Raw genomic sequence first — 27,916 nt, forward strand, 5'->3', positions numbered from 1 at the left:
CAAACCTGGACAATTCCCTGGCTGTGCCAGCTCAGCCCCTGCTCTCCTCCCTGCACAGTGGCATTCAAGGCTATTGAGAGCCAAATCCTGCTTCTCATCCCTGAAAAGACATCCTGAAACTGCCCTGAAATCCAAGAAAACCCCAAATTTCATCCGCTGGCAGCAGGAGCAGAATCCAGCCCAAAACATTCCAAGTTTCCTGGTGGTGTTTGTGGGTTTTTATAAAAATCAATGTCATTTACAATTATATAACTGCGAAAAAGCAGCTGAAAAACTTCAGGATGGAGCTTCTATTTTATCCAACCTTTTCTCCATTAATCTTCCCACACAACTGCTGTCACCATTAGGCTGCCAAAGGAAAATTCGTTGGATCCTTTCAGCTTGGCAGCTCCGCAGGTGGCACTTACCTGCCTCTGCTTCCAGCCTGTCCCGCTTGCCTGGATCCCTGTGGACACTCCCTGTGCCTGAGGGAACAGGGATATCAGAGGGACAGACCTTCAGCACCCACCCTGTGGGTATTTCCAATCCTGGAAATCCACAGGAAAGAGGTAAAAATTCCCAAATTCTCCCACAGCAGCTGCTGGTGTGTGGAGAGTTTGCAGCCACTTGGGATTTCCACACTGGGAATTGCCTGAATGAGCCCGTGCTGGAATCGCTGGCAGCATTTCCACGGAATCTGCAAGGAACTGGAGCAGCTTTGGGGCTGTCAGATTTGATCCTTTGAAGGGATTTTTGACAGGAATTGAAGCTTTTTTTGATGGAGAGGGGGAGGTTTTGCCGTGTGCAGAAAGGGGCTGCTTCCCTCGGGAAGGAACACAGAATTCTCCACATTTCTGCAGAGTCTGGGAGTCTCCCAAGCCTTCCCAGGAGCAGGGTCAGTGCAGAGCTGTTCGTGCTTCCAGCCCCATCCCTCAGGTGCTCCGGGGATTTTTACAATAATTGCATATTTACAATAATTGATTTCCTCCAAGGTGACCCCTGTGCTCAGCCAGAGCCTCGGGAGCAGGAGCAGGGATGAGCAGGGATGGGAACGTGACACAGGGACCTTCCCAACCCCTGGGGGCCCCTCCTGTCCCCACAGCCCCCAGCTCCAGGTGACATTCCTGCTGTCACCTCTGCAATCACCTCCATTCCTGGCAGTGTCCCAGGCCAGGCTGGATGGGCTTGGAGCACCCCGGGGCAGTGGGAGTTGGAACAGGATGAGGTTTAAGGTCCCTCCCAATCCCAGCCATTCCAGGATTCCAGGATTCCTCCCATGGGGCTAATTACTCCAACACCTAAATGGGAATTTTTGCAGCAGCAAATTTCCCTGCAATTCCTGTGCCACAAATCCCAGGAACAAATGGATTTGGGAATGGGAGGTTTCAGTGGCAGCTCTGGGGGCTGAGCCAGGGACTGCTCCAGGGCTGTTCAATCTCAAGAATTCCAGCCCAAACCTCCAAGGGGAGGCTCCAGAATGGCCCAAGAGTTCCATATTTGTTTTCCAGCAGATTCAGGGAATAAAGGAACTTCCAAACATGGTCCTGGTGCTGTGGAGGTGACTCTTGCCTTTTATCTTGCAGGATTTGAAACCTCATTTTCCCACTTTCCTCCTGCTGCCATAAAATCCAGGCATGTGGCAGCCTCTTGGATTTGAAACACCTCCAGCTTTGAGGAGAAAGGGCTTTTTACCTTTTTGCCACCTGGCTGCCAGGAGAGCCTTCAAATTCATTGGAATGACAAGGAATAAACCTTAAATTAAGGAATTGCTCCCTGAATTTGGTTTGGAAGCCAAACTCCCCAGGAGAGAGAATTTTCCATCCTCTCCAGCATCCAAACATGGAGCACTTTCCCTCTGCATTTGCCAGGCCCAGTGAATTTACCAGGAGGGAAAAGGATTCAGGAAGGGGGAATTTGCAGGGAATTGTCTCTCCAGGCACAGGGCAGGACATGGAATATTCAGCAGGACCCTCCTAAATGTCCCAGGGTGACCCACGGGCTCCTGTGCTGGGCCCTGTCCCCTGGGAAGCTCCAGCCTCCTCTTTCCCAGGTTTCTCTTGGAAGGTTTGGGGTCAGGGGAGTGCAGAGGAGCCTCCAGCCCACTCCAGGCTTATTCCCATGGGGCCCAGAATCATCCCCCCAAGACAAGGAGGCAGGGAATTCCTTCCCACATTTCCACTGTCACACTCACTGCCAGATCCAGAGGTGATGCCCAATCCTAAATAAAGGTGTAGGTCCTGTCTAATCCTAAATGAAGGTGCAAGAGGTGCCTAAATCCCAAAGGAAACTTGGGAGGTGATGCCCAATCCCATAAGGACCAGCTCCCATCCACATCTCAGGACTAAAGCCCTGAATGAGCCAGGTTTGAACAGCAAAATGAGCTCAGGAGGTTTTTCTTTCCCGAGATTCCTTTTTAATTGAACCAGAACATCTCCAGTGCTGCCACACACGGAGCAGGAAAAGCCTTGGAGTGTGGCAGAATTCCCAAGGGGAGCAGGAGAGCATCACCCCTCCCTGCAGCCCCTGCAGCCAAACCAGGGGCCCCAGCCAGGAGCTCCCAGAGAATTCCAGCCCTTCAGGAACTGGGGAAAAAGGAAAAGGAAAATAAACAGGAACAGAGATGCCCTAAAGCTCTGAAGTTCAGAGGTTCGGGGAAAAATTGGAGCAATGTGTGTGTCTGAGAGCCAGAAAACAGATAATACTGAATATTCAATATTCGACATTAAATATTTGATATTCAATAGTCACTAGTCAGTAGCCAATAGTCGAATCTTCTTTGCCCTGCTGAAGATGGATTCATTTCCCAGGCTCTGGATGGTTCCCATGGATCTCCCCACACATTCAGGGCTCCTTTTAAAGCTGTTCTTTCCCTTTTCCCCTTGGGCTGCCTGGATCCAGGATAATTCCAGCAGGGCCAGGGAAGGGGAGAAGTGCTCCAAGAGCTCAGGGATTGGGCACCAAGCACCTCCCCTGGCTGTGTCCCTTCATTGTCACTGGGATGGAGGGACAGGACCCAGGGAATGCCTTCAGAGCCAGAGGACAGGGATGGATGGGATATTGGGAGGGAAATCCTGGCTGGGCTGGAATTCCCAGAGCAGCTGTGGCTGCCCCTGCATCCCTGGCAGTGTCCCAGGCCAGGCTGGGACAGCCCTTGGAGCAACCTGGGATAGTGGAAGGTGTCACTGCCCATGGCAGGGCTGGCACTGGAGGAGATTTAAGATCTCTTCCAACCCAAACCATTCCATGATTTCTTTTAACCCCTGGTGAGAGTTTTGGGGCATCCCAGGAATGGGAGGAGGCTCCCAGGGACCACCAAAATCCACAGAGAGCATTGGAGCAGGAGCTGGGCTGGGCCCAATTGCAGGGAATTGGCAGGTCCAGGATGCCCCAGTCCTGATGGTAGCAAAGAGAAGAAGCCACGAGAACTTTGCTGTTTAATTTGCTCCAAAGAACTCCTGTTCAAATCCATCCTTCCTAAATCCAGAGGTTTTCATTTGTTTCATTTCCTCCTCTCATTTCTTCGGCAGTGAAATGGAAAACGGGGAAAAAAAGGAAGATAATTGGGAGGATGCCAGCAGCAAGTTTAAAATAGATCCAAATCCTTCCTCTTCCCTACCTGCAGAAGGAATAGAAGGAGATATTTAAATATCTATCTCTATAAACACATTTATTTATGGATTAGCCTTTTATTCCTTTAAGGAAGGCCAGGAATAATGGCTCAGCCAGGAAATGCCAATTAAAGCAGACCCTGCTAATTAAAGGCCATGTGACAGCCCTGTCATGTGTGGCACAGAGCACGACCTTAAATCCACTGATTCCCAAATTAAGCCCCTGGATCAGCCCCCTCCAAAAAGCAGGATGAAGGAGGATTAAATCCTTTGGGATGAGCAGGGATGGGGACCCCCCACGGGCAGCCCAGCCAAGATCTGGCTCCTGAAATCTCCCCAATGAATCCTTCTATGTAACCCTGGAAAATCCCATTTTATTTGCCTTCCCCACGCTGTGATTCCCAGTGCAATTCCCAAAGGAGCAGCAACATCTCAGCTCCCTTGGGCATTTGTTTGATCCCTTTAAACACACACAAGGTCCTGGAGATACCCAAAGTTTACTTTTTTTTTTTTTTTTTTTCTGGAGCAGGGTTGTGAAATCCAAACGTTTTGCTCCTTTGGTGCTGCCGGGGTGAAGCAGCAGATTCAGAAATCCTGCCATTATTTATGTGCTCCCAATATTTTGGAAGGGATGGAATATTTCACCTCCCTGCAGTCAAAACAAACAGCCCCAAACCACTGCAGCCTCCAAAATTCCCTCCATTCCTTGGGAGAATTTGCCAGCTGGAAGCCCAAGCATTTTTTCAATTTATTTGCATGGAAAATAAAACCAGGAAAACAATGACAACTCCTCTCTGGATGATTCTGGGGGCTCCCCAAAGCTCTGCTGCCCTGGGCCCGCTCTGGGGGGGGTTGTCACATTCTCTGGCACCTGAGGCATCAGGGCTGCAATTAGGGCCGAGTGGTGGCTTCCATGGAAACCCCAATTTCCAGGTGCTCTGTGGTTTTCTGGTTCCACGGTGGTTCCAGCAGGAATTGTTTCTGCAGTGCTTGGGCAGAGCAGGGAATTTTTCTGGAATGTTTGGGGGGTGCAGAACACATTTAAAGCTCATTTTGCCCCGACACCCTGGGCTGTGGGGTCACACCTGTCCCCAGGGGCTGTAGGGTCACACCTGTGGGGTCACACCTGTCCCCAGGGGCTGTGGGGTCACACCTGCCAGGCTCTGCTCCTGCCCCTGGAGATGTTTCTGTGCTGGAAAAGGGATCCCATTCCCTGCCCAAGGGACCTGAGCCTCTGTCTGCAGCTTTTCAGTGTCTGCCCCTTGTTCTCCTTGAGCTCCTGAGAGCTAAAATCCCCACCTTTGTATTCCAGGGGCTCTGAGAGCACAAAATCCACCTCAGGAAGGTTGATGTGGGAATCCTGGAATGGTTGGGGTTGGGAGGGACCTTAAAGCCCATCCAGTGCCAACCCCAGGGACACCTCCCACTGTCCCAAGGTGCCCCAAGCCCATCCAGCCTGGCCTGGGACACTGCCAGGGATCCAGGGACAGCCACAGCCTCCATGGGAATTCTATTCCAGGGCCTCCCCACCCTCCCAGGGAGGAATTGTTTCCCAAAATCCAAGCCTCATTCTGCCCCATTTGAGCCCATCCTTGTAATTTCTCCCCCTGTTTTGGTCCCTGAAAGCTCAGCAGAGCAGTCGATGTCCCAGAGCTGCTCCATGGCTGGGGCCAATCCCAGTGGATAAGAACAGGGATGAATCTGCTGCACACTCACCTGGCAGGAATTACCTGGGAGAGTAATGGAATAAATCCCATAAATCCAATAAATCCCATAAATCCAATAAATTCAATAAATCCCATCAATCCCCTGGGATGCTCCAATGGACACAGGTGGGAACTGTGCCCAGGGAAGGGGGGCTCCAGTCACCCTGTGAGTCTGGAGAGAGGAGTTTGTGGTTGGATCCTCCCTCCTTTGCTCCCTTCCCAAATAAATACTAATACTAACACATTAGTATTACTAATTACTAATACTAACAATACTAATACTAACACTATCCAGAAGAACAAAGTTTTACAAATTCCTTTCCAAGGGCTTTCAAGCTTTCCTTTAATTCATTTTGTCTTCACCTGAGTCAATGTCTGAGGGGAAAATGAAGTTTCAAAAGAAGCCAAAGCTCTTGGCTGGAACAACTTCTGAATAGTTTTCTTCTTGTCCCCTTCCAGGGGCACACAGGGGATGTTTCGGGGAGGGAATGGTGGAATTCCCCCACAATAATTCACTGAATTTGTCAAGTATCCCAAACTACAGAATCCCAAATCCATTCTCCTCCAGAAGGAAGAAACTCACTCAGCCCAAGGGATAATTTTCAAGTGACTTATCAGTTAATTAGCAATATTTATTGATCAGCTCTATTATTTCTTATTGGACTTAATTAGGCCCAATCAGCTTTTAAGCTGCTCTGGCTGCCTGAGGAATTACCCAGGATGCAGGGAATGAGCTGCTTTCCCAAATAACTGGAAACCTGGAGGGGATTTCCAAAGGATGGGGAGATGTCCCACCAGGGGATACCTTGGAATTTCATCAGCAGCTTTGCTTTGGCTTTGGAATGTTTTGGTGGGGAACCTTTGGGATTCCAGCTCCAGCTGGCCTTGGCCATCCCACTGCCCTTTGCCATGAGTCCTTGCCAGCTAATTAAGAAAAATTGCTTCCTCTAATAAACCAAGGAGATTTGAGTGGATCATTTGGAGTGGATTTAAGGAAAAAGCCACTTCCCATGCAAACCTGCTGCTTTTTTCTTCACAAGCCCCTTTTGCCAGGCTGTCCCTGCCCCCCCAAAAAAAGAGTGAAAAACCTTTTGGAGAAGAGAAAGAGCTTTTGGAAAAGAGAAAACGAGGCCACAGGGCAGGGCAGGGCAGGGCAGGGCAGGGCAGGGCAGGGCTGGGCAGGGCTGGGCTGGGCAGGACAGGGCTGGGCTGGGCTGGGCAGGGCTCTCCTCCCACCCCCGGCACCGCCAGGAAAGCCGGCCCGGCTGTGCCACAGGGCGGGATGCGCATGGAGAGGGAGGGAATTCGGGAGGATGGTTATGCTCGGGCACCTTTTATTTCCTTGGGTTTGTGGCAATAAATCATGGATAAACCAGCCCCAGCCCGCCTGGCGGGGAAGCACTTGCGATGTTGATTATCCTAAGAGGGAGATAAGGGGAAAAACTCCCACTGCTTTCAACAGGCGGCAGGGAAAATCGAGCCGGGATCCGCTGGAAAAAGGCAGGAGAGACTCCCTGGAGCTGCCGGGATCCCCTGGAATGGATCCGGGAACTGCTTGGCCTCTCCCCGCTCGGTTAGGAAAGGTCACGGCCGGTGCTGGGGGGTTGGGAAGGATTTGCTGCTTACTAGCAGTGCTAAAAAAAAAAAAAAAAAAAAGGGAAAATGCTCCAGAGCACGGACACGAGCTCTGGGAAAACCACCTGAGTTATCTGAGGGCACCGAGCTGAGCCCACGCAATGTTCGTGCTGCTGCCACCACCCCCAGCCCTGCAGGGCACAAGCTCAGCCTCTCAATCCCATTTCCCCCCGTGTTTTAGGACAAGGACCGGCATTTGGGGCCGGCTGCCCCCCAAGCCGCGGCTGCTTCACGTTCGCATCTTTGCCACAATAAAAAAGCAACTCTTCGGGAAAGGCTGGAGAGAACCAGGCTGTAACGACTCCATCTATTGGGTAAAAATATACGGCTCCAAATGCACAGGGAAAATTAATTCCGAGGGAAAAAAAAATCAGAGGGGATTCGGAGCAGTTACCGGCACTTACAGCTTAATTGGACACAATTAGAGGAATGTTTCTCGGTACTGTTTGAAAGCAAAATGAAGGTAACGGCAGCAGCTTCCAGAGATGGAGCTCAGCAGTCCCGAGGAGACGCCAATCCACATCCCGAGTTATTCCCGGTGCACAGGGTGTTAAGGGAAAGGGGCTTTTTCGGTGTCCGAAGCAACGCAGGAGGAGCCCCTGACCCCAAAGGGCTCCGCAGGCTCGGGGTGAGGAGCAGAGGGGCAGCGGGGGCCGGGGCTGACGCTTCCCTGACCGCGTTTCTCCCTTTCCCACTCGTTCCACGGGAGCGGAGGCGCGGGGAGCAGAGAGCCCCGAGCCCCCTCCAAAGCCATCCCCCCTCCCCAGAGAGCCGCGGCCGCACGGAGCCCCTGCAAGGCTCGCCTGCGTTCCTCCAGCCTTTGCTTGATATTATGTTCTCCCCCGGGGCTGCTGAAAAGCAGAAAAACAAACTCCTGCCGGAGGAGGGAGGAGGCAGCGGGGGGGCCGGGGCCGGCGGCAGCCGGGGGAAAACGGGGGGGGCGGAGGAGGAGGAGGAGGAGAAGGAGGAGGAGGAGGAGGAGCGGGGGGCTACTCCGGGGAAGCAGCGGCGCGATCGGCGCCGAGCATCGCTCCCTCCATCGCTCCCTCCGCCTCCCGAGCGCCGAGCGGCCGGGACTGGCACCTCGGGAAGCTTCGCCCCGCTCTTCCTCCTCCTCAGCCTCCTCCTCCTTCTCCAGCTGCCGTCGCCGCTCTCTGCCCGTGGCCGGGGCGCGCCCGGCGGAGCGCTCGGCGATGGCAGCGCGGGGCGGGCGCGGCGCGGGGCGGGCGGGCTCGGGCCGGGGGTAGCGCGGGGGTCCCGCAGCGCTCTCCCCGCCGGGGTCCCGGGGTCGGCGGGCTCGGAGCCCGGCAGGGTCGCGGCGGGGCTCGTTCGGTGTCGGTGTCGGGCGGGGCGCGGCACCGCGGGATGTGAGCGGCGCGGCCGGGCAGGGACAGGGCCAGGGGCAGGGGCAGCGCCAGGTCCAGGGGCGGGCGGTGCGGGCGGCGCCGGTGGCCCCGGTGGCCCCGGGCCCGGCATGCCGCGCTGCCGGAACTGCCGCCCGCCGCGCAGCTCGGGGCCGCGGGCCGCCCGCGGGCGCTGCCCCCGCCGCTCGGGGCCGCAGCCGGCGGGGGGCCCGGGGATGGCGCGGCGCTGCTCGCCCTGAGCCCGGCCCGGAGGAGGAGGAGGAGGAGGACGAGCGGCGGCAGCGGCAGGAGGAGGAGGAGGAGGAGGTGGAGGAGGAGGAGGAGGGGAGCGCCCATGGCGCGGGGGCGCCGGGCGCCGGCGCTGCGCACTCGGCTGCACGGGCTGCGCCTCATGTGCTCGGCGCGGGCGGCGCCGGCGCGCCGGGCGCTCTGGGTGCTCGCCTTCTGCACGGCGCTGGGGCTGCTGCTGGCCTGGTCCTCAGACCGCCTGCTGCACTGGCTCGCCTTCCCCTCGCACACCCGAGTGCGCACCGAGTGGAGCCGCCAGCTGCCCTTCCCCGCCGTCACGCTGTGCAACAACAACCCGCTGCGCTTCCCTCGCCTGTCCAAGGGCGACCTGTACTACGCGGGGCACTGGCTGGGGCTGCTGCTGCCCAACCGCACCGCGCGGCCGCTGCTCACCGAGCTGCTGCGCGCCGACGAGGCGCGGCTGCGCTGGTTCGCCAAACTGGCCGATTTCCGCCTCTTTCTGCCGCCCCGCCACTACGAGGGCATCAGCGCCGACTTCATGGACCGCCTGGGCCACCAGCTGGAGGACATGCTGCTGTCCTGCAAGTACCGCGGCGAGCTCTGCGGCCCGCACAACTTCTCCGCGGTGAGTGCGCCCCGGGAACCCCGGCTGCTCTGGGCTCCTCTCGGTCCCCCGTTCGTGTCGGTCCAAGGGCACCCCTGGCTGATGTCGGTTTAAGGCACTCGTGGCTGGTGTCGGTCCTGGTCTGTGTTCCTCTCCCTGCTCCGGTCCCGGCCCCGCCGCCGCTCGCTGCGCGTTTTCCCACGGTGCCCGGAGCGCTCCGGGGTGGCGGCGGTCCCGGTGTGTCCGGAGGGTCCCGGTGTGTCCGGCAGGTCCCGGTGTGTCCGGAGGGTCCCGGTGTGTCCGGAGGGTCCCGGCGGGTCCCGGTGTGTCCGGAGGGTCCCGGTGTGTCCGGAGGGTCCCGGTGTGTCCGGCAGGTCCCGGTGTGTCCGGCAGGTCCCGGTGTGCCCGGAGGGTCCAGGAGGGTCCCGGTGTGTCCGGAGGGTCCCTGCGGGTCCCGGTGTGTCCGGCGGGTCTCTCATGGCCGGGCAGGCCCCCCCCGGCCCGGGAGCTCCCCGTGGGTCGCTGCCCACCGAGCGCTTCCCTCTAGCTGGTTTCTCCGCCGGCCCGAAGCGATGCTCTCTGGTCTAGGGGTGACTCTCTGGCGTGTGAGGGGCTGGCTGCTGCCTTGGGTTTTAACAGAAATAATTAAATTAATGTCGCACCATCCCGGCCGCTGCCGTCCCACGTTCCGTGTTGCTCCCAGCGTAGTCGCACCCGGATTTTTCCCGTGTCCAAGCCGAGGTCCCCCAGGTGCCGTGGCTGCAGCGCGGCTCCGGCCCAGCCCTGCCCGTCCCTCCAGGCTTTGCTGTGTCCGGGCTCCTTCGGCTCCCTGTGCCATCCCGGGAGTCCTGGAGCTGCTCCTTTGGGGCCGTGCGGGTTGTGCACTCTGGGGCGCTTTTTGGGATGCGGAGCTTTGCTGATCGGAGCTAATCCGAAAGGTGTTTGAGCCCTCATGAACCTGCAGGGTTTGAGACCAACCCCAAAACTCAGGGCAGGGCTTCACAAACCACTGAGGGTGGGATCCCTGCTTGGAAAAATCCCGGCGGGACTGCTGGGAGCTGTGCTGTGTTGAGAGGAGACTGAGTGAGAGCTGGAGCCAGAGCCACGTGAAAGACCCGGGCGCTTCCCTGAGAGCCGCGGGATGCTGGCGGTGCTGGAATATTCTGCTCTCTGATGTCTGCAGGCAGCGCCAGGGGTGGCTGTGCCTGAGCATCCTGCGAAGAGCGGGCCGGGGTCTGTGGGGACAGAGCTGACTCTGTGTGCGAGCTGCGTGCACCGACAGCAGCTGAATTCCCGGCTCTGCCTGGGATCAGCCTGGAAACCAGGCGGGATTGTCCCTTTGGACTTGTCACGTCAGCCGCTAAACTGTGGAGGGGAGGAGGGAGGGACTCCCTGCGGGATGGAGGAGCTGCCCAGGCTGTGCAGGCAGCAGCTGCTGCTGCAAACAGGAGCAGGAGTGGCACAGCTGGAGGGAAAATCATAAATAAAATGGGATATTGAGGCAGGCCCTTTCCAGCAGGACAGTCCGGTGCTGTGGCAAGAGGAAATTCGGGGATTACAGCAGGAACAGGCAGTGAACGGTGGGGAAAAGCTGCTTTCCCCTCCCAGATGCCAGGGCAGGATCTGATGGTGTTTGGCTGGTGCCAGCAGGGGCTGAGTGCAGCTTTTACCCAAGCCCTGCTTCCTCCAAGTGCAGCAAACCCGGCAGAGGTTCCCGTTGTCCTGGCCAGAATAAATCCTGGAGCGCTGCTGTGGCTGAGGGCTGCTCTGGGAGTGCTGCAGGAGTTATTCTGGGATAGAATTGGGCATTCCCAGCTGCTGCTGGAGCCACCACGGTGGGCTGAGGAGCGGAGTCTCCTCCAGCCATCCTGGAAAGGTCCCAGAATCTGAGTCCCGAGGCTGGGAGAGAGGGAATTGGGGGTTGTGATCCCGGGGATTCTCTCTGGGAGCTCACAGCACTGAGGGAACTGCTCAGTGAGGAAATAGGGAGAATATCAGAATGTCCTTCCCATCCCAAAGGATCTGTGCTCCCAGGGTGGAGGGACAGGGGAGCCCCTGTGCCAGGAGCCAGCTGGATCTGCTCTGCCCGCCCTGCAGCAGGCGAGGGGAGTCCGTGCCACCTCCCTGTGTCCCAGCACATCCCTCCTGTCTGTGTGAGGGAGCAGGGGATGACCTCTGCGCTGTCCTTGAGGGGAGGCTGAGGAGCTTCTCCACCTGGGAATCCCTGGGGAGATGCTGGGAACAACTTCCTGGGCTCTGGAGTGTCCCCAGAGCTCAGGACAGGGGCACTGCCCTCCCTGGACGTGCCCTTGGGATGGAGCCACACCCAGGGCTGGGGTTTCCCGTGGGGGCTGAGCCTGGGGCAGCCCCTGGGGTCTGGGGTACTTGGAGCTTCTGCTCCTGAACTGGGAGGGAGAAGCCCAAGGAGAGACAGGGAAATCGTGTAGTTTGAGCTGGGCACAGATATGAGGCAGGATGTGTGAAAAGATGAATGCAAATGGAATAAATGGGGGCGTAAAGAGAATTGTGCAGGTTTTAGACCTGTTCGGGTGCTCCAAGAGCATCTTCTGTGCCAAAACAGCAGGGGCACGTGAGGCTTTCCTGGGTAAGACCCCCGACAGCCCAAAGCAGAGGGGATTTGGAGCAAAGGAGTCCTGGCTGAGGTGTGGAACAGAGCAAAGGGGCTTGGAGAGGGAGCTGCTCTCCTGTGAGTCCTTCCAGCTCTGTCCTGGAGCTCCTCCAAGAGATTCCCTCTCCTTCCATCCCCTCTCCCACAGGAGATTCCCTCCCCTCTCCTTCCAGCCCCTCCAAACCATGGGGCACAGTAGGAGTTGGCTTTCATGGCTGACATGGAAAAGGGAAAGGACATTGGAGAACGAGCCCAGCATCTCAACAGTGTGGGAAGTGTTATTTTTATTTCTTAATAAATGGAAATATGGGATTGCACTGGTCTGTGGAGCTCGAGGCTGCAGGGCTGGGATGATTCCATAGGATTTGTTCCATTTAGGAGGGCTCAGGTCTGGATTATTTCCCAGCCTGCTCCAGGAGGGGTTCGTTGTCCCTGTCAATGTTTTCCAGAAGGATGAGGATTTGTTAATGGATCAGATGGAGTCTCCTGCCTTCAGTCAATGTGTGGCTTTACTTACTTTAGGCTGGACCTAGAGCTGGGCTGTTGGAATGGTTAAGCAAGAATCCTACAATGGTTTGGGTTGGGAGAGACGTTAAAGCCCAATTCCATGGGCAGGGACACCTTTCACCATCCCAGGGTGCTCCAGGACCCGTCTAGCCTGGCCTGGGACACTTCCAGGGATCCAGGGGCAAAACCATCCCTGGATGATTTGGTTTCCATTGGAGCTGGATAAATCCAGCCTTCCCAAACGGCCACGTGCTGATTCCAAGGGAAGGAACCATCCAGCAGCTCCTGTTCTTCACAACTTCTCCCAAATTCCAAATCCAAGTGCCAAATCCTGGGCAGTTCAGTGAACAAGGATCTGCTTTCCCTGGAATGGTCCTGTCTGGGAGGAACTGAGGATCAGGATTAAGTGGATGTTGCTCTGCTCTGCATTCCCTGGATTCAGGGTCGATTTATTCCTCTGAGCTCTTTGTCTCTGGAATATTTATCTTGCTTGCCCTGTCCTGTGCTCATTGATTTCTTCCTTCCTATGATTTTTCATCCTGAGAAATTCATGAGTGGATCCAACATCCTGGGGTCTGTTCATGGCTGGGGTTTAGGGTTAGTGATCTCCTGATTTAATAACTCCCCAGATCAACTTGTCATCTGTGGATCTGTCTGGGGAGATGTGGGAGCACAGGGGTTGTGCTGGGAGGGGTTTGGTCCCCATCCTTCGTGAAATCCTTGGATTTTTGGGGTGTTCCAAAGGCTCAGCAGTCAATACTTGCTCATGGTTTAATTTGCTCAGTTATTTTTTGTTAAACAATTTAATTTCTCCTCAGAGCAGAGACTTTATGAGGTGGCAGCTGCACAGAGACCTCAATGCTGCTTTTTAAAAATATTCCTGAGTATTTGCCTGAAAGTCTGATGAATATTCCTGAAATGTCCCTCAGATGGGGGCTGTAATTGTGCTGTTTCCTCAGCAGAGAATCTCCTGTGTCCAGAGTGAAGCTCAGCCTTATCACATTCAATGAATGGGATCTTTCAGCCTTGGGTTTGGTGTGAAGGCAGACAGGAATTCTGTGCCACCAGCTTGGAAAGCCAAAAGCTTGGAACAGCTGCAAGCACCGTAATTATCACCATCACAATTAATTGCAGAGGAATTTCAGGATGTGGGGTTGTTTATTTGGGGATTTTCCTCACTCGCCCACAAACTGTTTCACCCAATTCCCTTTTCCACCTTTTTCTCTCATATTTTTATTTATTTTTAGCTTCACTTCCAAGCAAAGCTCAGGCTTGGGGGTGGTATTGCCTTTGGAAGGGGCGTGGGTAGAGTTTAATGGTGCTGATGTGGGCCTGGAGCCTTGAATGTGCTCCCAGATTGTCCCAGTGCAGCTTTAGGGAACTGCCTGGAGCTGCTTGGGATCCCTGTGGGGCCAAGGCTGTGTTCCCCCATCCTGAGGGTATCCTGCTGATTTTGGGTTCCTGCTGGCACAATCCAAGGAGGAATCAGAGCAGGGCTGTGCCAAGCACCCCAAGCAATGCTCACTGTGAGGGATGGGCTGAAGGGTTTGGGGTGATTTCCTGTGGGTTTGGGGTCAGCTGGGCCTCAGCACTGAGGGTGGAGATTCCTGATGTCCTTCAGGGTTGGGTGGTGAGGGGATTTAGACTTTGCTTGGACTGGGGAATGAAAACAGGGATGAGTTTGGCACTGAACTGGTGTATCCTGACAGGGCACCAGAGGGGCCAGGAGCTGTGGGAGGACAAAGCCCAGGCTTTGCTCAGCTCCAAAGACCTGCAGGGATCCCAAAGGAATCCATGGAGCAAGGAAAGCTGGGCAGCAGCAGGGCCTGGGCTTCTGGGTGCTCCTCTCCACCCAGTGCCACCCCTGCCATGGGCAGGGACACCTTCCACTGTCCCAGGCTGCTCCAAACCCTGTCCAACCTGGCCTGGGACAGTGCCAGGGATCCAGGGACAGCCACTGCTGCTCTGGGCACCCTGTGCCAGCCCTGCCCATTCCTGCCCAGTATCCCATCCATCCCTGGCCTCTGGCAGTGGGAGCCATTCCCTGTGTCCTGTCCCTCCATCCCTTCTCCCCAGTCCCTCTCCAGCTCTCCTGGAGCCCCTTCAGGCCCTGGCAGGGCTCTGAGCTCTCCCTGGAGCTTCTCCTCTCCAGGTGAGCACCCCCAGCTCTCCCAGCCTGGCTCCAGAGGGGCTCCATGGCTTCCTCTGGAAGATGTTCCAGCTGCTCCATTTCCTTGGAAAACTGAGTGACTTCCTGGGGGGCTCCCTCCAGTCTGGCCAGGAATGTCCCAGCAGCAGGAGGAGAGCCTGGCCTTGCTGGCCTGGAGCAGGACAGATGTGCTGGGGATGTGTGGCTGTGCAGGGAGTCAGGATTGCAAATCCCACAGAATTTGGGAAGAACAGGGTTGGGCTGGGCTCCTTTGCATCCCACACTTTGTATCCCAGTGCCCCTGGATCCACATGCAGATCCATGGACAGTTCCAGGTGCAGGCAGCTGTTGGAATTCTGCAGCCCTGGTGGTGCCAACATCTGGGCAAGATTCTGGGGTGAGAACTCCCCTGGACTTAGAGACTGTTCCAGGTTGGAAAGGATCCAAAAGGATCCATGAATCCAACTCCTCACTGCACCTTGAATGTGGGAACGTTGATTTCTGGCAAGACAGGAAAAGCAGCACTGCCATGGGGAAAGGATTCAGCTTTGGCCACTTCCTCCAGGAGCTGCTCCCAGTTTTGGCCTGGGCTGGAGCACGGAGCAAACCCCATTCTTTGAGCAGGGATTCTTGTGGACAGGAGGGAATGGGAGTGTTTGGGAATTGAGGGATGGGTGTTTTTTTGGAAGAAGAGGGATGGGAGTGTTTGGGAGAGAAGGGACAGGATTTTTTGGGATAGGAACATCAGCTGCAGGAAGAGGAGGGATTTTTAGCAGGACTTTCCTGTGTTTTTTATCATGCCTGCTGTTTTTTCCTTTTTCCATTTCCGTCATCCATCATCCATCCATCATCATCATCATCCATCCATCATCCATCCATTCATCCATCCATCATCCATCCATCCATCATCCATCATTCATCCATCCATCATCCATCCATCCATCATCCATCCATCCATCCATCCATCCATCCATCCATCCATCCATCATCCATCCATCATCCATCATCCATCCATCCATCCATCACCCATCCATCCATCATCCATCATCCATCATCCATCCATCACCCATCCATCCATCATCCATCATCCATCATCCATCCATCCATCATCCATCATCCATCATCCATCATCCATCATCCATCATCCATCCATCCATCCATCCATCGTCCATCATCCATCCATCATCCATCCATCCATCCATCCATCCATCCATCCATCATCCATCCATCATCCATCCATCCATCCATCATCCATCCATCCATCATCCATCCATCCATCATCCATCATCCATCATCCATCCATCCATCCATCATCCATCATCCATCCATCATCCATCCATCATCCATCATCCATCCATCCATCATCCATCCATCATCCATCATCCATCATCCATCCATCATCCATCCATCCATCATCCATCATCCATCCATCCATCATCCATCCATCATCCATCATCCATCATCCATCCATCATCCATCCATCATCCATCCCTGTCCATCCCTCCATCCATCAAGGGGATTCCAGGTGCTAACAGTGCAATTGTCACCATGGGTTTGTTTGAGTTTTGGAATAGATTCCCAGTAATTACTGCCCACCCTGAGCAGAATTAATGTAATTAAAGACACAATTACAGTCCCTGCCTACTCTGGCATGATGCCAGGGCTTAATTAATGTTTGCAAATTGCTCCATGATCTGCCTGGGACCACCTCCCAAGAATGCAGAAAGAGTGGGAATTCCTGGAATGGAGGTGCCATGGGACACTGGTGTGGGGAGGGGAAGGAAATCCAGGGATGCAGGATGGGAATCGTTGGGGTTTGGGCTCCCAGTGCCCTGGGTTTGTTCCCTTGGAGCCTGGGGTTCACAGGTTTGCTCTTCCCTCTGCTGCAGTTCAGGGAAATTCCATTTATCCTGAAGTCCCTGGAGCTTGTTCCCACTGGGAACATTGATGGGCCACAAGCCATCCAGACTGGCTCCAGAATTGGTCACTTTTCCTACTGGGATGACTGCAAGTGCAGCTGAATTGTTTTCCTTTTGGCCATGTTTTTCCCATCATGGCATTTATCCTGAATTCCCTGGGCTGCTGGAGTGTGTTCCCACTGGGAGCCAGGTGGTGCCAGGAGGGCCTTGCAGCATCCCAGGCTGGCTCTGGAATCCATCACTTGTCCCACAGGATGGATAAAATGGGAACTGGGATGAGCTTTTTCTCCTGTGTTTGCTTTTCCCATCCCAGCTGCAGATTTTCCATGAGCTGGGATGGAGGGAAACTGCTGGAATCTTGTCTGGAGCAGCAGCTGGGGGATGGACAGGGATTCCTGTGGATTATTTATCCCTGGAAAGGGCTCGGCCTGCCTGGGGAGCTGCTGCTTGTCCAGACATTTTGTAGCTGGATGGAATCCAAGGGCTGATTTCCCATTCCTTGTCCATATAGGAGGCCAGGCTGGAACTGGCCTGGATGCAGGGATGGGGGAATGTTCTTTGGGATGGGGGGTGTCCTCTGGGATGAAGGGATGTTTTCTGGGATGCAGGGATGTTTTCTGGGATGCAGGGATGTCCTTTGGGATGGGGGGGTGTCCTCTGGGATGCAGGGGTGTCCTCTGGGATGCAGGGATGTCCTTTGGGATGGGGGGGTGTCCTCTGGGATGCAGGGATGTCCTTTGGGATGCAGGGATGTTCTTTGGGACGGGAGATCCCTTCTGTCCAGTTTTAGGTGCCAGGAACTGGTTGGGGAAATTCTGCCTAAATCCCAGGCTTTAAAAATGAAACCTGAGCTCCCAAGGTGGGACTTGTTCCCAAAACCTGCCCAGCCCAGGTGTGCTCAGGGTTTCCAGCAGGACTGATTGATGCTGGAATTCCCATTTTTCCTGCATTCCTGCTCCATGTCCCCTTCCTGGCCCTTTGCAGCACTTCCAGCCTTCCCTGATTCCCTGTTCCCTGTCCCTGTCTCTGGAAGTCAGCCATCCATCCTGATGTGCTTTGGAATGAGGGTTCTGCACTTCTCCCCTGCTGAAACCAGGGATCTCACCACCCCAAACCCCTGGGACAGCACAGTTCATTCACTTCTCTCTCCAGCACTTCTGGGAGTTCATTTTTCCTTTTTTTCCTTTCCCCCCCCGTGTAATTTCAAGCAGTGGGAGCAGGAATTTTTAATTTTTTCATGGATTGTACCACTCCTCCGTTCCCAATTCTATAATTTCTTCCAGGAATAAAACAAATTCTAGGTGAAATTCCTCCCCAAACCCCTGAAGCTTGAAATTTTTTCAATAATAAAGTTGGAATGTAAATTAGGAACTGGAGCTGTTCCCAATCCTAGGAGCACACTGCTGCCATCCCGATTTTCCTCTGCTTTATTAAATCAGAAGGAATGGCCCATTATAATCCAATTAACTGTGATTCCCAGGCAGGAATTCCTGGCTCTAGAATGGGGGAAAAGTTGGATAAAATGGTTGTAAAAGACTTGGGATTGAGTGGTTTGGGATTTTTTTCTTTTTTCCCTTTAAAAACCCTTCAGCAGCTGGAACCAGAGGAAAGCCATGGTGAGGAATGGGGTCCTGGTTTTGTAATAAATTTATGGAATGATCCAAAGTGGCTCCTTGTGGGCATGGAGATACTGCTGGGCTCCCAGCACGTGTTCCTGCCAGGAATAATCCCATCTTTCTCTTGGAATTCACAGCTCAGTGCTCCCAGCAGTCGTGTGGAAGGGAGGGACAGAAGGATCAGCACCTTGTCAGTGGAATTCTGTTCCTGCAGCTCCAAACAAACCTGGCACAGCCTGGAGGGATCTGGGGGGGTTTAAAGGCAGGTGGAGAAATGGGATCATGGAATGGTTTGTGTTGGAAAGGACCTTAAAGGACCCTAAATGCCACCCAGTGCCACCCCTGCCATGGGCAGGGACACCTTCCACTATCCCAGGTTGCTCCAAGGGCTGTCCCAGCCTGGCCTGGGACACTGCCAGGGATGCAGGGGCAGCCACTGCTGCTCTGGGCATGCTGTGCCAGGGCCCCCCGACCCTCACGGGGAACAATTCCACCTCTCTCAGACCTTCTGGCTTTGCTAAATTTTGTAGCAATTCCCAAATGCCTCCAAAATCGTGGAGAATGGACTGTACAGCAGGAAAAGAGCCTGGCAGGTTCTGAATACACCCACACAGCATTCCCACAGGTGGATATAACTTTATGACAAATATTTGGGAATAGCAGTGGATTCTGTGAGGGGGGGATGATCTTCCCTCCTCCCGTGCCTGGGATAAGGGATGGGAAGGTTGGGCCCAGCTGCTCCCAGCATTCCAGCTCCTTCCCTCTCCATCAGCATCTCCTTATCCCAAACTCAGCTGAATGCTGGAATTTCTTCCTTCAGGGAGTGTTGGAGCAGGAGGCACTGCCCTGCCTGAGTCATTCCCTGGGAGACAATCCTGAAAATCCTGACTGAAGGTGTCACATCTCCTCTGCCTTGAAATTTGCCAAGCACTGGACACTTCCCATCCTTTTCCTGCTCATGCTCATTAATCTTTGCCTTTTTTGTACCAAATTCATTGTGTTAAAATAATTCCAGTGGCTCCAAGGCCCTTGGATAGGGGAAGACTGGGGGCACAGGAGGGAATTTCTGCTCAGCAGAATGAGATCTGCAAATGAAGTCGTCATTAGCAGTTAACTGATGACAGGGGGACAGTCCAGGTGCCTTTTCCCTGCCCCATCTCCCATTCCAAGACTGGGGAAGTTTTGGTTTTATTTGGAATGACTCCTGGATTTGGGATCTGCCACATCCTGCAAAGGATAATCCAGTGTGGGAAGGAGATGCCTCGACATGAGAGGCAGCTTTTGGGGCTTTCCACAGCCTGGGACTTGGTGTGGAATCAGCTCCCTGGGGAATTACCTGCACACCTCAGGAGATGGCCATGAGACACCGAGGGGTTCATCAGCCCCAGATCATGAGGATTGGCTAAGTCTGATAAAAAATATAATTTTAAGATGGTTGAAGATTTTTTTTGCTGTTTGTGTTTTACCTCCAGCTCGGGCAGATGACATTTCCAAGCTTTCCTTGATGGTTTTAAGGATTAGGGATTTAGATTAAAGGGAGATCAGAGATTTTTACATGTCCTTAGTGCTGGCTTTAAAGGTCCAGCACGGGGGGATCCCAGAGCCCAGCGGAGAATGAAATCCTGGGATAATCTTGTGATGGCCACACCTCAAATCCTGATTCAGTTTTGGGCTCTTCTAAACAAGGACCTGGAGGGGCTGGAGAGTGCCCAGGGAAGGGAAGGGAGCTGGGAAGGGGCTGGAGCCCCAGGAGGGGCTGAGGGAGCTGGGAAGGGGCTCAGCCTGGAGAAAAGGAGGCTCAGGGGGGCCCTTGTGGCTCTGCACAACTCCCTGACAGGAGGGGACAGCCGGGGGGATTTGGGATCTGCTCCAGGGAACAGGGACAGGAGGAGAGGGAACGGCCTCAGGCTGGGCCAGGGGAGCTCAGGGGGGACAGCAGCAGGAATTTCCCCATGGAAAGGGTGGGCAGGGATTGGAACTGCCCAGGGGGGTTTGGAGTGCCCATCCCTGGAGGTGCCCAAGGAACACCTGGAGGTGGCACTGAGTGCTATGGGCTGGGGACAAGGTGGGGATCAGGCACAGGGTGGACTCGGTGACCTTGGAGGGCTTTTCCAACCTCAGTGATTCTGGAATTGTGCATTGGAAATGCAGTTAGAGAGGAAGGGAAGCTGTGTGGGCTTGAAGAGCTTGGACACTGCCAGGGATCCAGGGGCAGCCACAGCTGCTCTGGGCACCCTGTGCCAGCCCTGCCCACCCTGCCAGGGAACAATTCCTGCCCAATATCCCATCCAGCCCTGCCCTGGGCAGTGGGAGCCATTCCCTGTGTCCTGTCCCTCCATCCCTTGTCCCCAGTCCCTCTCCAGCTCTCCTGGAGCCCCTTTAGGCCCTGAAGGGGCTCTGAGCTCTCCCTGGATCCTTCTCCTCTGCAGGTGAGCACCCCCAGCTCTCCCAGCCTGGCTCCAGCCTCTCTCATGCTTTGTTATCCCAGGCACAGGAGCCACTTCCCATGGAAAAACTCACAGTTTGTTTTGCTTCCTCTCCCCTTTTTGAAGTGATTTTACTCCTTTGGGCTCCATTCCCTCCCTGCCTTGGGAAAGGGCAGCTCCCTGGGGATGGAGGGCCAGCAGCCTGTCAGTGCTGTCCCCTGTGTGCACTCAGGTGATTCATGGACAGGGATTTGGGGGATTTCAGAGCCTGGTGCTGATTGGGGTGGCAGTGCCGTGGGTGGGTCCTCACCTCTCGTTTTTCCATCTGAGGGCCCAGGATGTGCTGTCAGTCCCTGCTCGATGGACTCTCCCCAGAGCTTTGGTTCATCACCAGGGGCTGAGCCAGAGGGGCTGAGTGCTGTGGTTTCCCAGCAACTAAAGAGGAGCAGGGACAATCCAGAGGAGGTCCTTGATGTCTGGCAGCCTGTGTGCTTCAGGAGCCCTTGGGAGCCATCAGCACTCACCAGTGAGGGTGACACTTCATTTTCATCCTCCTTTCTCTGAGCTGGGAAAGGCAATTCCCTCGTGGTGGGAGACAGCCCAAATTCAGCCTCCTGAATCCCAATGGGGCAGGGACGGGATCAGACCTGGATCAAACCACTGGGCTTAGAGCCAGGCTTTGCTAATTCCTGTTTCCTTCCATGTTAAATCTAAAAAGCAGCAGAGGGATGATGAGAGCAGCAAAGCTGCTGATGCTCCTGGGTGAGGCCGAGCTGCTGTTTTGGAGAAGCTGGGATGAGCCTGGGCTGGTTTGTGCTCTGCCTCTCGAGTAAATGGTTTGGAATTTCCTCTGGGTGTCCTTGCTGCAGGAATTGGTGCAGGTTTAGTGCTTTCAGGTGGTTTTTTCAGCGTTGCAGCAGCAGCAGCGTGGAAGGCCATGAGGGAGGGTGTTGGGCTGTCCTTGCTCTGCGGGGTTTGGGGTGCTGGAGGCTCCAGAATCTGGCTCAAAGTGGAGCAAACCCAGCTCAAACCTCACAGGAACAAATCCTGGAGGGAGGATCCAGGAGCTTGGAACAGCAGATTGCTCAGGGGCTGATGGAGCAGAAGGGTTTTTGTGGACTCCAGTGCTGGGTCAGCAGAGCTTGGGAGTCTCTTGGGTTGGAGCAGGGGAAGGGACCCCACAAGGTCCCCTGGCTTGGGGTGACCAGGTGGGGATTTGCTGATGGGATTTTTGTTATCAATGCCTGGATTTGCTCTTGGACTTGGGCTCCTCCTGTGTGTGAGTCTGGCTCCAAGTCCCACTGCCCAGGGACTGGGTGGCAGCAGGGACAGGGAGGGTGGGAAACTGCTCCAAGGGCTTTCCCAAGGGTGGATGGACCAGGCTGGGCTTGGCTGGGGTTTGGGTGGGTTTGGATGGGGTTAGTTGGGGTTTGGATGAGGTTGGATAGGGTTTGAGTGGGGTTTGGATGGGGTTAGTTGGGGTTTGGATGAGGTTGGATGGGGTTTGGGCAGGGTTTTGATGGGGTTGCATGGAGTTAGTTGGAGTTGGGGTGAGTGAGATAGGGTATGAGTGGGGTTTGGATGGTGTTGGGTAGGGTTTAGATGGGGTTGGATAGGATTTGGATGGGTTTGAATGGGGTTAGTTGGGGTTTGGGTGAGGTTGGATAGGGTTTGAGTGGGGTTTGGATGGGGTTAGTTGGGGTTTGGGTGAGGTTGGATAGGGTTTGAGTGGGGTTTGGATGGGGTTGGATGGGGTTTGGGTGAGATTTGGGTGGGGTTAGTTGGGATTTGGATGGTGTTTGGGTGGAGTCTGGATGGGGTTTGGATGGGTTCCTTGGATGGTCTCTGTCTCCTGTCCCTGGCCATGGCAGGGGGACTTTCAGACAGGCTGGACCCCCCTGCCTGTGACAGGAAAACGAAGAGCAGGGACTGAGTGAGAGAATTTGCAAAAAGAAATCAATCTTCAGATCCAGTAAGGCTGGAAAAGATTTCCAAGGTGAAGTGCTGCCTTCATCCAGTTCCCAGATTTCTGGAATGGCTTTGCTGGGATAACAGGGCTCCAGAGCAGCAGCTGGCACCAGTGAACCCCAGTCCCACAAGGGGTGACCTTGCCCACATTCATTTTTCCTCCTGTTTTTCCTTTTCCCTCGCTGCTGGGCTCAGCTCCTGATGTGCATCTCCCCGTGAGCACAACTGAGAAACAGCTGAAAATCCACCAAGTCCTGATGGATTTGGAGGAGGGAATATCCAATCTGTGAGTGAAAGGGCTTGTTTTTTATTGCTGGAGGTATTTTTTTGCTCCAGTTTAATGGGATTAGTGCTGGAGGTCTGGGGCCAGCTGTTCCCTCTGCAGACAGGCAGGAAAACATTCCAGCATTCCACTCCTGCTGCTTTCATCTTGTAATGAGCTTGTCAGCAATTAGCAGCTCTTGGAACGGCCATGGAGTGACAACAGCAAAACCAATTCCTGCATTTTTAATGGCATTGGGTGGAAAAAGGGCTGGACCGTGGGTGGGTCCAGGATTGATGGGCAGGAAGCACCAGTGCTCTGCTTGGTGGCATTTCCTTGGTGCTCCGTGGCTGAGTTTGGGTTTATAATGCACCGATATCCTTCGGGGATTAATAGGGCTATCCTTTGGGGATTTTAAAAAATTCTGAACATTTCTCGCCTGAAATTTTTCCCTTCTCATAGGCAGGAGGGGAGTTCACTGAAGATCTTTGGTCTGTGAAGTCTCTTTCCAACCCACACCTAAGGAAACGTGGATGGCACAGCCAGTGCTGGGAGAATGGGATGTGCAGGGAATTTCTGCAGGGCTGACAGAGCTGGGGATATTTTATGGGCAGAAAGGAGGGGTTTTGCTTGTCCAGGTTGTTGCTTCAGAGCCTGGATTTCTCCCAGTTCTATCCAGGTGGAAATAAATCCAGGATAGTTTTGAAACCCCTGAAGAGATGTGGAAAAAAGCTGACCTGGAATCTTGGAGTTTGTGCTGATCTTCAGCCCCAGAGAAGACCTGCAGTGCATTTTTGTTGTTATTTTTGAAGGCATCAGGCAGAGCAGGTTCCTGAGCTTTTCCCTGCAGTTTTCCCCAGGAGCCATTCCCGAGCTGTGGCTCTGTCCTGCTTTTTGTAGCTGGACAGTTAAAGCTGAGCTGAAGGTCAGGGCTTGGGTTGGGAGGAGGCTTTGAGGGATTTGTCTCTCCAGGGTTTGGTTGGGGAAGTGTTCAAGCACAGCTGGGAGCTGCTCATGCTCCTCCCAGCCCTTCCCATGGGATTTGCTCTCCTGGCTGGGACTGGGCAGGGTTGGAACAATATTCTGGAATATATTCCAATATTCTGGAATTGTGGAATTGTTCAGCTTGGAAAAACTCTCTGAGCCCATGGAGTCCACCCTTGGACAGCTCTTTCAGGGAAGAGATTTTCCCAACCTAAGCCCTGCCTGTGGCTGCTTGCCCTGGCCCAGCCTGAGGCCGTTCCCTCTCCTCCTGTCCCCATTCCCTGTTCCCGACCCCCCCTCCCTGCCCCTCCTGTCAGGGAGTTGTGCAGAGCCACAAGGGCCCCCCTGAGCCTCCTTTTCTCCAGGCTGAGCCCCTTCCCAGCTCCCTCAGCCCCTCCTGGGGCTCCAGCCCCTTCCCAGCTCCCAGCTCCATTCCCTGCCCTGGGCACTCTCCAGCCCCTCAGTGTCCTTCTTGTTTAGAAGAGCCCAAAACTGAACCAGGATTTGAGGGGGGCCATCACAAGATTATCCCAGGGTTTCATTCCCCCCTGGAAGGCCCCAGACTCTCCCATTCCATCCCATGTGTGCCCTGCCAGCTGGGGTGCTGGGGACAGGGACAGAGGGGACCTCGCTGCCCCTGGCTCTCACCTGGGGTCGGGCTGAGCTCCTCCAGCTTTCCCTCACTTCCCTCAGCACCCTGAGCACAAATCCTGCTGCAGATTCCTCAAGCTTTGAACCCCTGGCTCAGCCAAATCCTGAGGAAATTTGGGATGTGGTTCCAGGCTGAGCTGTTTCCCTCACCAGGAGCCTTTCTAAAATGAGCCCCTTCCTTAAAAAAACACAGGAAAATGGAGCTGGAGGTGAGCTCGTGGCTCTTGCCCAGAGTTTCTGTCACTCCCTGCTCCTGCTGAGTTTCATCCATCTTCCTTTCCAAACCCATCCAACTGCAATGCCTGGAACACTCAGCCAATTAATCCTTGGGAAGGTAAAAAAATTAAAAATCAGTTGAAAAATTTGTCCTGTGGGAATGTCCTGAGGGAAGAATAAATCCAGGAACAAATGAAGCTGAGTTTTGCCAGCTGCTGGAATTTCTCCTCAGTGACCGTGGCCCTTGGATGTGGCCACTGAGGGGACCCTGGGGCCACCAAGGCTCTGCAGATGCCACTCTGTGATGTCCAAGCTCTGTTCCATTATCCCTGCTTTTGGCAAGGAATTGCTGCTCCTTGCCTGCCTCCCTGGAAGTTAATGAGCATTAAATGAGGCTGGCCTCGTGTTGATAATGAGCTCCAGTCCCTGGAACCCCTGAGCTTTGCTCATGTCACATCCCCAAAATCAGGGATTTGGACAGGGAAGCGTTTTCCAGGGGCTCCTCTGGAGCTGCAGGCAGGGGTGGGTGAGGGGGAACATTTTCTCTCTGGGCTGTGCTGGATGGAAACTTTGGGATTTGAGCCCAAAATCTGTTTGTCAAGGACAGGCTGAGGCCTGGTGGGTTCATTCCCAGTCCCAGAGGGGTTTTTATTCTGGAATGTGTATCCCTACCCCAGCCAAGGGAGGATTTCTCTGGAAGTGAAGCCTCTCAGCAGGAATCCTGCACTGGCTGCTGCCCCTTTTGCCCCCAGGGACATCCCAGGAAATGCCATCCCTGGGAAGCTGCTCCAGTTTGGGATCATTATTTGCTCTTTTATCCCATTCCCTTCCTGCAGTCCCTGCTGTCACAGGATCCCGGGGTGCTGTGGGTTGGGAGCTTGCTCCAAGCCCCACCCAACTCCACTGCTCCCAGTTTGGGGTCTGGTGTGGTCCTGCCTGCTGCTGGGGGATGCTGGGATGCTTCCTGCTGGGAATGGACCAGGAAATCTGAAAAGGCTTGGAAAGGACCATAAAACCCATCTAGACCCTGAGGGTTTGGTATGCAGGAGGGATCCCAAACTGTGGGATTGCAGGAGAACCCAAGATCTGGGATTGCAGGAGAATTTCTGGGGGATTGCAGGAGAACACAAGATCTGGGATTGCAGGAGTGCCTGAGCTGTGGGATTGCAGGAGAATTTCTGTGGGATTGCAGGAGCACCCCAGTCTCTGGGATTGCAGGAGCTGCTCCCCATTGCTGCAGCCCCCACCCCGCAGTGCTGCACACTCTGACCAAACCCAGCCCTGCCGTGTTTGATGTGTGACCCCCCCGTGCCTGGTGAGAGAAGGGAAGCCAGGCAATCCTGGCAAGGCCAGGCAATCCCTGGTTTTACCACCTGCTTCCTGAGCAGGGCCAGTATTTCTGCCCTGACCTCGTCCAGCCCCAGCTCTGCTGTCCAACCCCCTCTGGGCTCTGTGGCTTTCTCCTGACCTGTTTTTTGGGATGTGTTTGTGCTGAGCCCCAGATGTGATGGGATTTCTTTTTTTGTGGGTGTGGCTGTCAGGTTTTGGAGCTTTGCTGAGGGCTCACCTGGGCAGGTGTTGGTGCTGGCTGGGAATCGCTGCTGCTCAGTGTGACACGAGCCGGGCACTGCCTCAAATCCCTTCCCAAAAGCTTCCAAAAATCTCAGAATGAACCAGCTGGGAAAAGCCCTTTGAGGCCATGGAGTCCAGCCCATGACCTGGCACCCCCTTGTCCCCAGGTGCCACCTCCAGGCTTGGCTCAGCCCCCCAGGGCTGGTGCCCCCCTGGTGTCCCTGCTGGTGCTGGGGCTGCCCCTGCATTCCCTGCCCTGCATTCTCTGCATTCCCTGCATTCCAAGCCCTGCATTCCCAGCCCTGAATTCCCTGCATTCCCTTCATTCCCTGCCCTGCATTCCCTGCCCTGCATTCCCTGAATTCCCTCCATTCCCTGCATTCCCTGCCCTGCATTCCCAGCCCTGCATTCCCTGCATTCCCTGCCCCTGCATTCCCAGCCCTGCATTCCCTGCATTCCCTGCCCCTGCATTCCCAGCTGTGCATTCCCTGCATTCCCTGCCCCTGCATTCCCAGCCCTGCATTCCCTGCATTCCCTGCCCCTGCATTCCCAGCTGTGCATTCCCTGCATTCCCAGCCTTGCATTCCCTGCATTCCCTGCCCTGCATTCCCTGCCCTGCATTCCCTGCATTCCCTGCATTCCCAGCCCTGCATTCCCTGCCCCTGCATTCCCTGCCCCTGCATTCCCTGCATTTCCTGCATTCCCAGCCCTGCATTCCTGGCAGTGCCAGGCTGCTCCCCTGCATTTCCAGGGAGGGAAGAGGAAGCCACAGCCCCAGCCTGTGGAAGGGGACAGAAAGGGACAGAAGGAGCATCACCTGTGCTGTCCAGAGTGTCATTTCCTGCTGCCAGGTGCTGTCAGAGCTCGCTGCAGTTGATGAAAGTCTCCCAGCCAGGGCTGGTGTGAGTCACAAATTCCTGCCTGGAGCAGCTGCTCCATCCCAGCTCCGGTGCCAGCCCTGCCCCAGCCCTGCCAGGCACAGAGGGAGCATCAGGCAGGAGCTCCTGGCTCAGCTGCCCGACCTTGGGGCTTTGTCTCTGCCTGTCACATCCCCCAGGGCTCCCCTGGGTCTGTCCCAGCTGCAGGGAATTCTGTGAGCCCTCCCTCTCCTCATCTTTGCTCCTTGCCCTGTGAGAGTGGGGAAAATCTCCCCTGCATCTCTGAACTCTTCCAGGGATGGGGCAGCCGTGGTTTTTCTAAGAAAGCTGTGCCAGCTCCTCCCCATCCTCAGGAATTTTTCATCCAAATTCCTGAGTTGCCCCCAAAAAACAGCCATTCCTTTCTTCTTGGGTCACCATCTCCTTGTGTTTTGGCCAAACCATCAGGAATAAAGTGTGGAATTGGAGAAAAATCCTCTTTGGAGCTGTGGATTTTAAATCAGGGATTACTGGGATGCTCCCCAGGCTGCAGCCTTGGCTGTGGAGCTGGAGATGAAGCTCTGTCGGGAAAGCCCTGGAATTAGGAGGGTGAGGAATAATTTCCCCTGTGTTTCTCCTCTGTTTCCCCTCTGTTTTCCTGTTTCCCCGTTGCTGATGTGCATTTCCAGGCAGGATGGCTCTGCCAGGGGTTGGATCTGCCAGGAGATGGATCATGGATCCAATAAGCTCAGCTCCAGGGTGGGACAGGGAGGAGTTTCCCTCACTGGGATTTTCCTGCTGGGAGATCAGGGATGTGTTGTGGTGGGAGCAGGGATCACCCTGAAGGTCCCTCCCTGTGCCTCTCCTTGAATGGAAAATCCTTGGAAAATCCATGGAAAATCCCTGATTTTCAGTGCTGTTCTCAGCTTCAGTGCTGGAGACAGCTCTGGAATGAGGACCTTGGGGATCTCCCTGTCCTGTAGGATCCAGGGTTTTGTGGAATAAGGAGGAAAAC

General features: G+C 54.9%; 1 protein-coding gene and 1 long non-coding RNA gene across 5 annotated transcripts in view; one reads left to right on the top strand and one right to left on the bottom strand.

Moving 5' to 3' along the window:
- Nucleotides 1-27,916, top strand: part of LOC106858272 (acid-sensing ion channel 2) — a 387,564-nt gene that overhangs the window by 310,505 nt on the left and 49,143 nt on the right. The window contains exon 1 of one of the 4 annotated variants that reach the window (XR_015808614.1): nucleotides 8,621-9,166. The exons of 2 other annotated variants lie outside the window; for them this stretch is intronic. Coding sequence is in view for 1 of the 2 variants with exons in the window: in XM_088179776.1 (XP_088035902.1) it covers nucleotides 8,627-9,166 (540 nt within the window). In the remaining variant the exon portion in view is untranslated. Of the gene's footprint in view, nucleotides 1-8,620; nucleotides 9,167-27,916 lie in introns of those variants that run through there. One more of the 4 variants, XM_088179776.1, reaches the window with a different exon arrangement.
- LOC148221032 (uncharacterized) lies at nucleotides 3,397-7,461 on the bottom strand. Its single transcript, XR_015808615.1, has 2 exons — nucleotides 7,333-7,461; nucleotides 3,397-3,595 (listed from the first exon to the last, which is right to left on the bottom strand). It is a non-coding gene; the product is annotated as an uncharacterized LOC148221032 (long non-coding RNA).

The sequence above is a fragment of the Sturnus vulgaris genome, chromosome 27 (assembly GCF_052056855.1).
Source record: "Sturnus vulgaris isolate bStuVul1 chromosome 27, bStuVul1.hap1, whole genome shotgun sequence".
In the NCBI taxonomy this organism is placed as follows: Eukaryota; Metazoa; Chordata; class Aves; order Passeriformes; family Sturnidae; genus Sturnus; species Sturnus vulgaris.